General features: G+C 38.7%; 1 protein-coding gene across 1 annotated transcript; it reads right to left on the bottom strand.

Moving 5' to 3' along the window:
• Positions 1-291: 291 nt before the first annotated feature.
• LOC144646452 (serine/arginine-rich splicing factor 6-like) lies at positions 292-13175 on the bottom strand. The gene is made up of 7 exons (XM_078506048.1): positions 12876-13175; positions 8212-8282; positions 6191-6262; positions 5764-5833; positions 4597-4670; positions 2099-2192; positions 292-963 (listed from the first exon to the last, which is right to left on the bottom strand). Exons 1-7 carry the CDS (start codon positions 12996-12998, stop codon positions 592-594), a joined length of 876 nt encoding a protein of 291 aa, XP_078362174.1. The 5' UTR covers positions 12999-13175; the 3' UTR covers positions 292-591.
• Positions 13176-13219: the final 44 nt, after the last annotated feature.

Below are 13219 nucleotides of genomic sequence, written 5' to 3'. Positions count from 1 at the left end.
GGTAGATCACTGGGTTGTGTTCTTGGGCAAGACACTTAATCTCAAAGTGCCTCTCTCTTCACAAGAGCGTAAATAATGGATAATGGAAAACTGGCACCATGCTGAGAAGTAACCGAAAACAATGCGGCGACCCTCGTTTTTCTCAGGGCTAGTTGAGTGGATTAGCTCGTGAGATATTTATATAAGACCCAGTGCAAACACATTGAAAGCAGTAAGCCTTTCCAGTATCCTGAAATTGGTGAATGACAACTGGGCAATTTGATTTGAACAAATCGCATTATCAACTAAACGTGACACATAAAAATCCTGTTTAATTATTACTCGGATATTGGGATTTACAAAACAAAGCTTTCAGCAAAATAGTCTAAAAAAACACATGCAGTGTAACAGCCTTAAAAGTAACAGGACAAGCTATCAATGCAATTAAGCCAGTGTCTCACACATGAACATAAATACAGTAGCATGATCAAAATCCTAAGGTGTCTCACAAGAAAAAAACTTGACAGTTAAATCTTTTATGTGGCCTCAATAATTCAGTATCTCTATACAAGAGTTCTTTCAAAGGTTAAGAAAGCCTGCTGACTGCTCAGTTTACTGCATCTCATTGTCACCATCTGCTGAATTGTGATTCTGATTTTCATCTGCTTCTGGCTCAGCAGACCCAGCTTTCTCATTTCTTGGTGATCGAGATGCAGAACGCGAGCGTGATCGAGACCGGGACTTCTGCGGGGATTTTGATCGAGATCGTGACTTGGAACGGGACTTGGATCTGGAATGCCTGGGCGACTTGGAGTGTGATCTGTTGCGTCGTGGTGAGTGAGATCGTGATCTGCTGCGTGATCGTGATCTAGAGCGCTGGTGGCGTGATCGTGAATGAGAACGAGACCTGGAACGAGATCGGTTTTTAGATCTAGATCGGCTCCTTGATCGAGAATGAGAACGTGATCGAGATCTTGGGCTTTCCTGTGGATAGTAAAAAAAAATAATGACATAAGAACACATAATTATTACAGGATTAAAATGGCTAATAGGGCAAAAAACTGAAATCAGTCTGTTAGAAGGCTCAAGTATACGACCACGGAAAGTTTCTACAGCTTTTTATCGATCTTTCTTTATGCATTTTTTTCTTTTTTTAATTTTTGATTGATATCATACTGGAAGATTATCAGCCCTTCGTTTTTTTCTGCACAGACCTCACTGTCTTTGATCTGTATTGTGATGATCTGGGTCTGAAATTTTCCTGGTATGACCTTTGCGTTGGTCAATAAGATACAATATATACAATATAGACTGTAAAATAGTTTCCTGGAGACCGAGAGTGCATGAATTTGGGAGTTGGATTGAATGTTTCCCACTACATTTAAAATACAGAAACTGTTATTATAGGCAGTCTAAAAAAATAAATGGCACGCAATGCATGCAGAAGCGATGACGTTTCACAAGGGGTCTTACATAATTATGAGGAAATTTTGTCAAAAACGTATCGTAAATAAAAGAAGCTGACACCTTGTGCGTGAAAAAGACTGTTATCCAACTGCAGCTTACATTTTTCAAACATAAGAAACAATGTAAGTGATTGTATAAATAGCATAGCATAGTTAGGATCTGATTGAATTTAAATAAATACAGTACTTATAAATTCACAGGAAAAAGATGCAATTAATACATTTTCTTTGTAGATTTGCTCAATTGAACAACAGTTATATTTTATTTTATATTCTAAATTTTTTTAGATTTCCCTACGTTGTCTCAACAGAGATTGCGTTATATTATAGTGTGACATCTGATGAACGACATACGATACGCACTAGCTTTTAAAGAAAGGTCAAACGGTCTCTTGCTCACAGCGGCCCTTTATATTATAAGAATTAGAAATTTCTGTCTACTAAATCTAATAGATCCCATCATTTATAATTTATTTCCTTCGTTTATACATTGTAGTGTTCCATTTTAACTGCACGGGAGTATTTTGATTTCTGTGCGATCGCGACAGACTAAAAGAGCCCGTCGTGCCATGGCAATAAGCGATTACGTCATCGCTTAAAAAAGACAGCAAGTTAAATACTGTATCTAACAGAGATTACATGGCTACACTTACGTCAATAAGCTTGATGCGCTTTCCATTCAACTCAGTGCCATCCAGTTTTCTGAGTGCATTTTTCAAGTCTCTCTTATTAGCAAATTCTAAGGTGCTGTATAAAATCAAACCAATTTCTTATTAGAATCAATGAAAAAACTAAAATAAATAAATAAATAAAATACATACATACATACATACATACATACATACATACAGCACAAACAACATAGTTTTCACATAATTTACAGTCGACAGTTCATTTTGGTGAGCGCTTGTGAAAAATGTTGTCTGAGACTGACAGCCCTTCACACTTGAACATGTTTGCGCTCATTTTACAGATGCAACAGACTGTAAGAAAATTTGATTCCTCTCGCCTTCACTTTACTTCAAACCAGGCATTTAGCCAGGATTTAAAAAGTGGGAGTCCAAAATATTTTCGAGGCATGATTCCTCCCCATAGGAGGGCCTGATGAGCATGCAAGGTGTTTTTCTGCAGTTATAAGTGCAAAGGTAACTAAAAATTTCCAAATTTGCCAAAGAAACCTCTGTATACAGTTATTCTTATAAATTTTCTCTGAAAAGTGGTCGTCCATAGGACTCCTGGACTACCACCTGGCTAAAAGCCTGCTTCAAATCAGGCGACTGTGACCAGAAAACAAATTTTGATTAGAACATTGATCTGTCCTTATATTTTATTCACACTGTACAGTGCCTTTCTCCATGGATGTACATCCCCGTTTTTATTCGATTAAGCGCCCACCATGAAGGTAGGAAAAGTTAATAAGGGCCCAGCCTCGAATAAGCGCTCAACCCCACCTCCCTCAAAAAACCCTGAAGTGCACAAGGGGAGTATTGATTATTGAAATTGCAATTGAAAATTGACTTAGTATTACATAGAGACTTCTTCGAAGATCGAGTTTTCTAAGTATTTTACAAAAACTTTCAATGATCAGTTAACGTTTTGCTTTTGTTCGTCTTCACGTTTTATTATTACCGTATTTATTCGGCTATAAGCCGACCCCGGCTATGAGCCGAGACCCTAAACGTTTGGTTTTCAGAACCAGTTCGACTCTGACAAAAAATAAACCCAAAACACTCGGCTATAAGCCGAGACCCAAATTTTCCTTCAAACCATAAAACAATCCACGTGCAGCAAATCAACATATTTGTAAAATCGCAACTACATGTATGCAATTGAAAAAAACAACAAAAGAAACTAATAAAAGATGAATTTGTTTAGAACCGTACATACGCGTGACAACAAATTTACCTGAGTTTAGAATCCCATCTCAAACAATCACGCATTCTTCTGAGAATTAAGCGGTTATCGATCATCATGCCAAAAGCTACTAGTTTTCAAACAACTAAACCTTCACATTGAAAGTTGTTGCAGAGGTAGAGACCGTTCAAAACAACTGCAAAATCGCAAGACAATACAGGATGAATCTTCAGTTCGTTGCAATTCGCAAGTCGCCAGCGAACAGATCAAGCGGGTGAACTTTGGATGTCATCAAAACGAAACGCTGTGTTGTTCCTGGTATTTGTCGAGTATTCTGAATCAAATCAAACTCTTCTGAAGTGGTTTCTCTTAGCAAAGAAGTCGCGGTATTACATGTAAAAGTTTTAAGTTTTGAACAAAAATATTACATCCAGCCGCCGTCTGTCAGATCGTGTTACAATGTTTACCAAACGCGTGGGAACAGCAGCTTCTGATTGGTCAGTTTCTGACGTCGCCAAAGCAAGTCAAAACAATCAAATCTTTCTTCTCTTGAAGTGTCACGTTAGCGGCGATTCTGCCTAAAACTTTTTAAAAGCTGAAGGAACAGAAACAAGCTCATGAAGAAAATTTAATTGTGGAAGAGATTGCGTTGTTCAATACATGCAGGATTTCGCATACTCTCGATCGTTCAAAAGACGATCACGTACGCCGACAAAAAATATTCCAGAGCGACCCGATGGACGGCCACAGTAGTTCCAGCCTAAATAGCGAAGAAAAGACCTATTTAAACTTCATTCTTAACGTTGCTTCACTAAACCAAATGGCTTTTAGGAGCCGCCACTTAAATAAAAGGTAATGAACAAGAATTAATTACAAATGCTTGTTAATTTTCTTTGTCGATGATCGCTCGGCTTATAGATGAATATTTTATTCAAATTCAACTCTTTTCTAGTACCATCGAATTATTTTTTCGGCGAAATACTCGGCTATAAGCCGAACCCCCAATTTCGTTGAGTTTTGACCAGTTTTCAGTAAAATTTGGTGAAAAAATCGCTCGGCTTATAGCCGAATAAATACGGTATTCACTGTTTTGTCTCACAATAAACTTACTACTTGCTAAAAATGGTAAAAATTTAATAAGCGCCCAGTCTCGAATAAGCAACCAACCTCAGGTGCCAAAAATTAAATAAGCACCTAGGGTGCTTAATCGAATAACTACGGTATATACACTATTATAGTTGTGCAGAATGATGGTGGTAAACTTATCTTGTCATTACTTTATGCGAGAAGAACTTACCCTTCACCCTGCCGTTGTTTGTGAGCATCTCCATACGTCACCTCTCCAGCTTGGCGTGCATAATCTTTCAGGTCCTAATAATAACAGTTCCAGTTCGTTAAACAATGCAGTCCATTCTAAAGGCTTACTTCCTGCTGCCACTCAATTGCATTATTAACTTGTCTTATTTAATTGCAAAGCTGCCAAAATTGACCAGGGAACTTTTGCTTTCTTTACAATCAGAGCAGTGCAAACAACTTGGCCTTACTTTATAACTTGGTTTAACTTTCATTTTAACAAATATTTATGTTGTAACACAACATCCGCATCAAAGACTAAAATTCTGCTTTTCCCAACCAGTCATCAAGAATTAACAGGGTCACCATACAGTGTTTTACTGTGAAAAATTTAAATACTACAGTTCAAATCTCAGAGGGGTCCAGCATCTTTGATTTACGATGCACAGGGGCGCACGCGTCAATCGTCATTGGCCAAGAAGTGTTTTTGCGTCATGCCTTTGTGAAAACTTGTCTCGTCATGACTGTATGTATTGACTTCTGATGGCATCTGAGCATCAAAACCACTCATCCATCAGAGGGGAACGCTTCTAGTTTGAATCATCTAAGCATCTGTGACTACCCTCACATCAACCCTCATGATAAGTGCGTCTTGCAACTGAAAATATTTGAAGGCAATCCAGTGAATACTTATCAAACCATACTTAAAGGGTTTTTTTGCACGTTCCAAGATTTCTTCTAAATAAGAATGGTTCAAACATACAATTCTCCCATAGAAAAAAAAACTCGAGCAGAGCTAGGGAGCTGGAAAAAAAATACAGCAAAACCCCAAGAACTCTGACTGCACAATTTACATGTGAAAAGTTAATTTTACAATAAGAACTAATGAAAAGAGAACTACACTGTTCTGTAATTCAAGTTAACAGCAACTGAATCATTTTTTTACAAACACTTTTTACAAATGAAATAAAAATAAAATCAATTTTACTCTTACATGCACGTAAAAAACCCTTCACCAACTAAGCTCTTTTTAATTTAATTATGTGCTCTTTTGTGCTCTAATTAACTCAAATGATTCAAGTTGATTAATGTAGTGAGCTGTTTTTACTGGCTCACTGAGATAACAAAACAGTTTGTAATAAGAAAGTGACTTCCCTTATCCCCAACTAACCTGCCAACTGATGCGTGTTGATAAGTTTTCAACAGTGATTCGCCATGGCGTTCTTACAGGAGGGCCATACCTAAAATTGAGACAAACAACAAAAACCTTTACTTGTTTGTATTAATTTTGACAAAAGAACGCTTTGCACAATCATATATTGAGTTGAAATTCCTGTTTAAATAGCACTAAGGAGAACCATGTCCTTGTTTGATGGAAGGTGGTGGGAGGGGGGGGGGGGTGTAACAGACAAAATTTTGCCTATCCAAATATCACTATTGCTGCTAAGAATTGCGTTATCTGAAAACGGGTGGGGGGGGGGAACTCTATTCAGTCAAACCCTCGTGTAACTGAGATCTGACCGTACTGATGAAGCGTAATAAAAAAATGATAAACAAGCAGTAGAACAAAACTATGTCTTAAATTTTATTGCACTTACTTATCCCTGGCCCTTGACTTGCGACCACCACTGAAGCCTCTGGCTGTCCCACGAGAATGTTCAACAAGAATTCTGAAACAAGTAAGAACTCAATTAAGTGCAGGCTTTAAACAAAACTTAGGGAATTTCTTATACAGTTACATACATTTGCAGCTACAAATGCTGGTCACCTTGTCACCAAACAAAGTCACCTCGGCTCATGGATAAAAGAATGAGGAATACACACAGTTTTGGTGGAGAGTTGGTTGGTGGCTAGCCTCCTACGCAGACGTTCTTTGGGCTTGCACGCGTTTCTCCCCCACGAACGTCTGCTCAACCGAGCTGCCACTTCCGTTCGCCGGCAATCAGCATCCGTCTATGGAACTCGACAGACGCGGCTCACCCGCGGGGCAATTTCCGCAAAACGATTCACGTCGTTAGGTTACACGACTATAAACATTCGCGACATTTGCCGTTCTCTTTCGTTTTCCGACTTATTTTTTCTTAATTATTACTTGTTTTTGAAAGGCACTATATGCTGTATTTCTAGCAGGCGTTTGAAGTTGAATAGAGCCGCAAGTCTGTGAGGGTCTGCTTGTTTCCTGTTTGTAGATTTTAGCAATCTGTAATTTGCTTTGTGTTTTGCCTGAGCAGTTTGTTTTGGCTCATTTCTGTTTAAAAGACATGTCTAAAGCACTCAAAATTTTCGTTCTGAAGGGCAAGGTCTAAACTTTGCGTGAGCTATTGATTACTTGCATTTAAATATCTGTGACGGCGTCAGATGCGTTACATCTTATCACGGATGAATATCTGTGACATATTTATGAGAAAGCTACAGGTTTGTTTGAGATTTCTGTGCTGTATAATGCGTAAAGCTTATGTTTCCTGCACTATTTTGATCGAGCGTTTTGTCACTTGAGCTTTTGGAGCATTAAAGTCAAAGTCCCACTTACCAGACATTGGAAGACGAGCCATGATTGGCTAAACACCAGTGAACGGAAGTGGCAGCTCAGTTGAGCAGACGTTCGTGGGGGAGAAATGCTGTGATAAATTATGCCGTTGTTATGTTGAAACCTCGTCACCAAACTTTGTTCGCGTCTCACTCAACAGGAAATTGTAGCAGGGCGTGACAAAAGTGCTGTCCGATAGCCCGGGGCTAGTGGAAATATCTGTCGGGCTAGTATATTCTGATCACGAGTTGCCCAACGGACAAGCAACACACGGGCAAGAAACATTGTTTTTTTTATGACAACCTTCAAAAATAAATGTGCATCAGACAAATTAGACTAGAGGGAAAAATTTGGGGCTCGAAAATGTGACTCAATGCATCCTTGGAGACAAAAACTCCTGGTTTTATAGTCGCCAACTTGAACGTGGTGACTATATTTCTCTCTGATAAGATGAGTAACCGCCATTTTCTGAGGAATTGTGTCTTTCCAGAAAATTATATTGGAAGATCTTTGCTTCTAAAGCATTCACAATAAGAAAAGAAGTCATAGTTCTCCAATCCATGGTATTGCTTTGCCGTAAAGTACTCCATCACTTCGTAAAACTTGCAAATGGCTGACCGTTTTTGAAAATGCCCCAAAATGCATTGCAGGCATTGGGTACGTCATGTATGCATATGAATTATGTCTCTTGAAATGTATCCTTCAGGATCCTTCATATTTGCAATCCTCTACATTAAACTACAAAGTTAGTTGCCACAAAATCGTTATGTGTTTGTTTTAATTCTTGTGGTAAGATTATTTTCTTTTTCTTTTTGAATATTTATGTATTTATTGTCTCCAAACGAAGAACAATTTTAAATTTGCATATAATTAATTATGCAAATTACCTTCGGGCTAGCTTCTCAGAGCTTTGGGCTAGTAAGATAAAATAACAGCTTGCCCGAAGGGCAAGCTGCCTTTTTTATTTTTGTCTCACCCTGCGTAGTACAGTTTTATAATGAATTACAGACATAAGTATTTACTTTGTGCATTTAAAGAAGAATGGTTCTTTTCAAGCAGTTCAAATTTTCATTTCTGCAATTGAATGCTCACCTTTCTCCCATCATCTCTTTTCCATTGCATTCATAAACAGCATCGTCAGCATCTCTCGAGTCTTCAAATTCCTAGAAAATACATAGCTCAGCGTAAACATATACAGTACCGCCCGAAACCACTTACCCATTAGCACGCAGTGAAACCTCGTCCTTGCCGCGCGGTTGTGCCGCGAATCCGCCGCGGTGCCGCAGAAAGCTCAACCTCGTCTTGGACGAACGTGACCGAACGCCGCGGTAAGCAAGACGCATTATACCGCGGTGAAGAAACAATAGTTACTGATAGGGAATGTCAAGCCATTGTTTTCGGTTTAATTCCCTCAAGTCGTGAAAAGTAATTCATTCAAGTTTAACAATCCGTCGACGGAACTACTTCTCAACTACGGATACAGTACCGCTCAGACCAAAACTTTATCTTGCAAAAAGTGATAAAATGTTCATAGAAACTTCGATAAAACACCTTTTCTTCTACTAACTATGTTCATATTGCTAGTTTCAGTGTAGTTTGACCGTTTTAATAACCGATTTACGCCAAATAGAACCAGAGATATAATGTTTACAATTGGCAATCAGCAGACAAGCCGCCGGCGCTCGCCAGAGCGAAACTTGAACTTGCAAAAATGTTCACGACTTCACAGAACATAAATTCTACCTACAGAAATCATTTCACTGTTTAAATCATCGAATAAGGCCGGACAGAACTAGAGATATCATTATTTTCGCTACTTAACTTGCCGTGACTCGACAAAACCCGGGTACATAACAAAGGACATTTCAGCAAACGAGACTCTCCGGCGAGTTCTAAACACAGAATCTGTATCTTGCAAAAAAGTTAATAAATGTCCAAAACGCATCATAAAAACTTTCATAGAACATTGTTTCTCCCTATAGAGATCATTTCACCGTTTAAATGACCGATTTACGCCGAATAAAACCGGAGTTATCATTTTATCACTACGCCGTGACGCCACCGACAATAATATCGACAATTGACAATCAGTTAGCAAACAAGTCTCGGAGCGTGCCGAAAGAATCTAGGCTGAGAAATCTTGTTTTAATACGTGAACGAAAGTTCTCGTTTTTTTTGCTTCGAAGGTAAAGAATAACCCGAGGAGAAGCGTTCCTAAGCGGTGTAGCCTGCGTTGTAGACGAACTAAGCGGTGTCGAAAGGAAAATTCACTTCTCCGATGCACGGGTCAAATTTCAAGAGAAATTTGCATAACTTTTTGACAGCCGACTACATGTAATGTCAACATTCTAAACGCATGCTCCAGCTCCTGTTCAGAGTTTGTTTACTAAGAGCTGTGAAAAGTAACTGTGTTATAGCGAGAATATCGACGGAAAGTTTCGTTGAGTCCAAACTGAAAGTACTATGGAAAGAAGCCCGAGGAAATCAAAGAAGGCGAACGAATATAATTTTTACGTCGCTCGTCGCTTCCGAACCGGCAGCACGTGCCGCCGTGTTGTGTGAAAATTATAGCGAAGAAAAAAGTGCTCACACTGAACCACAGCCTGCGTTGCAGACGAACAAAACCCAAAGAAACTATTTATTAAAATATTGCTTAAAGACGATGCAACTCATTCATGACAAGTTCCAAGATCAGTCTACGCGCGCAATGGGCAGCATGTCTTTGATCCGACTCATGTTATGTACGACATGAACACGAAACATTTGTTTACTAGTGGCGATGCAGCTCTAACATTATTCTAAAAGATGTTTTGCTCATTTAAGACCATTTAAACGTTTAAAGAACTCAAAAGTCACGTTCCGGCTACATGTATTTGCATTTCTGCTTTGAAGCGGTGGTTTCTTTGGATTTGAGAGATGTGCGATATATCATCGAAGCGTGAAAGCGTGAAATCTTGCCTGTTGTTCTTAATGAACTCTAAACAAAAGGTAAATAAGCCTATTCAACTCTACCGCGTCTAACCGTTTACCGCGGTATTGCTTACCGCAAAAAACCCCGGTAAAACCGGCGATTTTTCGCGGCACGCCGCGTCTATGCCGAGGCAAGAATGCAGTATCAATCTGCAGTTTGACCGAGGTATAACCGCGGCAAATGGGTAAGTAGTTTCGGGCGGTACTGTAGTATACTATACAGCTAATTTTGCTAAAATTTAACATGCTCAACCACCTCTAGTAATTGCTTGATACCAGGACGTAACAAATCGATCGAAATTGATCATCGGAAACCTAATCGATAAATCGATATTAGTCGATATTTTTCGATAAATGATTAACTAATTAGTATCGAAAATCGATCAAAATCGATAATCACACGAAGTTACTGTTATTGAGATATAAAACACAATGAAGATACAGTACCGCTCAGAAATAAGCGTCCATCGTATACGCACCTTATACGCACATACGCAGACGCACATACGCAGACGCGCTTATGCAATGAAGCGTAAGCACATACGCAGTTCTTTGTTATTCATTGCTCTTGGTTCTCATTGTGTTGTATTGTTGGAGAAAACAAATAAAGTTTCTTTGCGAGAAAATTATAAAACAGCGTTGGTCGATCGAATGATAAAATCTTTATTACTTACCGAAAGTTCCAAGTTCATAATGGTATAAAACAGTGCGTTTCCGAAACATTCACGGAAATATCTCGCTGACATCGAAAGCAGAATTCGCTGCAGATGTAAAATAACTGTTGCATATTTTCGACTCTTTGACCACATCAGGTTAAAGACGAGGAAGTTTCTTTAGTGTTCTTCTTCTTAACTTTAAGAAGAAACCGAGTTGGAGTTAGCTCGGTTCCGCCGAATCAGGACAAACATAACCTGCGATCAGGCAATCTTCCGACAAAACATGAAGCACGTGTGTAATGTCACGCGTACGAATTGTTTGTGTTATGACTTAAGACGCAAATATTAAACCTTAAAGTTCAATCTGTCATTTAGTTTTCTTTAGAAAAACGCAGTTAAATGTGTATGAAAGAATCTAAATCGGATACTTGCGTGCGGCGTTGTGTTACATTTATTTACGATGGAGTTTATTCGAAAGGTTTCAAATTACTTTTGACATATGCAAATTTTGCCAACTTTTGGACTCTTTTTAGCTGGGCCGCTTTAAAAAAGCAAAATTTGTTTAACTCCTCTAAAGCTGTAATAACAATTGATGCCGTTATCTGTGTTAGTAATAAAGACAAGTTTCATTCAAGAAGAATTTAGGTTCTGGGAATTTTATGCTAAATTCACAAAAAAATAAAACAAGTTCATTTCAAGCTAGACGCGATGGCGCGTCACAAGTCTGCCTTTCAATTTAATATTCACGGGAAGGCTTTACGGCTCCGATGTTTTTCATGTGGAATGTTTCGTTTGCCGACTTGAGTTTAGAGTTTAGAGTTTATGATGCGCCGTCAACATTGATCTTGTTTTTTAACATTTCTTACAACATAAACTTTTGGTCTCTTCACAAGGGTCGCACGCGCCGGCGAGACTGTTTATGAATTAATTGCCTATTGAAGCGACACGGCTTAGAAGCGAAAAAAATATCTCTGGTTCTATTTGGCGTAAATGGGCGATTCAAACTGGAAAAGTGATTCCAATGAGTAGAAACTAAGTTCTATTAGAGTTTATATGATGCGCCGTCAACATTTATCATAAAGGTAAGGCCGGTAAGTCAAGTAACGAAAAAGTTATTTCTCCGTTTCTATTTTGCATAAATCGGCGATCTCTAAAAGAAGAAATAGCAAGCCATCGAAAGAACAATAAACTATGGACAAAAGAAAAAACAATAAGCTTGCTCATACATACTGATGAGCATACGCGTATACACACATACGCAGACGCATATACGCAGATACGCATATGCGCATATGTGCAAAAGCATACGCGTTTTTCGCGTATGTTTTGGGACGCTTATTTGCGAGCGGTACTGTAGTAATTAACGTCAAGTCTGAAAGTGATCTGATCGGTTCCTGTGATCTGATCATTGTAAATAAAAGATTGTTCAAACAAACGTAATTAATATGAAGTGTAAAATGGAATCGTTTGCGGGTATTTAACCGGTTGTTTCGTCTATAAATTGTGTCGCTGACGAACGTCGTAGGTTACGTCGCGTGTACTCATGACATATTCTGATATTCTTTGTTTTATAAGATTGACCATGTTTTATTCTTCGTTCGAAAATAAACGTTGCCGAACTGACCTGACTGGCCGTTAGCAAAACTTGTAGGCTAAGCGACTGCATTTCTTTCAGTGTCACACTTCAGGATTGATTGAACACACACACAAAAAAACGGTAGCTTTTCTTCTCCAATAGTCTGATCGAAATCGATACAAATCGTTTGAAATCGATACTAATCGAACACAATCGATACTTTTCGAACGCAATCGATACTAATCGAACTTTAATTAGTGAAATCGATCAAAATCGATAATCACAAAGAATTGGGTCATCGATTTTGATCGATTTTCGATACTAATTAGTTAATTACTTATCGATGTTTATCGATTTTTATTGATTTTTATCGAGTATCGGAATTATCGATTTGTTACGTCCTGTCATTCAATGACCAAAATCAACATAATTTATTCATGAAGCTTTTCGACCATGTGCTCTCCCTCCAGAACTGTCATTTTCCTGATAAAAAAACACTATCCACTGATTTTAAACCAGTAAAAAAGCGAACAAAGCAGATTGAAACACCTTACCACAAATCCATATCCGTTCTTTAAGTTGATTTCTCGCAGTTTTCCGTAGCCGCGGAAGAATTTGTCGACGTCGCGTTCCCTCGTGCCGTACGGCAGTCTTCCCAAATAAACACGGCAGCTCATGGTTTAAAACGCAAAAATGTTGGACTACAACGATATTAAAAGCCAAGCAGAAGAATGTGGGCCTGTTTTGAACGAGGCTGAAGTTACTGCAATCAATAAAAAGCGTCTGATTGCAAGTAAAACACGGATACACAACGCAATCCTCGCGTCGTACTCTTCAAAATGGCGGCTTGCAAAAGAGTTGCACCCAAGCGAGTCTGATCACGTGACGTGGTTTCCAC

The sequence above is a fragment of the Oculina patagonica genome, chromosome 3 (genome assembly GCF_052425735.1).
Source record: "Oculina patagonica isolate OP01 chromosome 3, crgOcupat, whole genome shotgun sequence".
Taxonomy (NCBI): Eukaryota; Metazoa; Cnidaria; class Anthozoa; order Scleractinia; family Oculinidae; genus Oculina; species Oculina patagonica.
The sequence above is the reverse complement of the archived record's forward strand: the minus strand, read 5'-3'. Positions and strand labels throughout refer to the sequence as shown.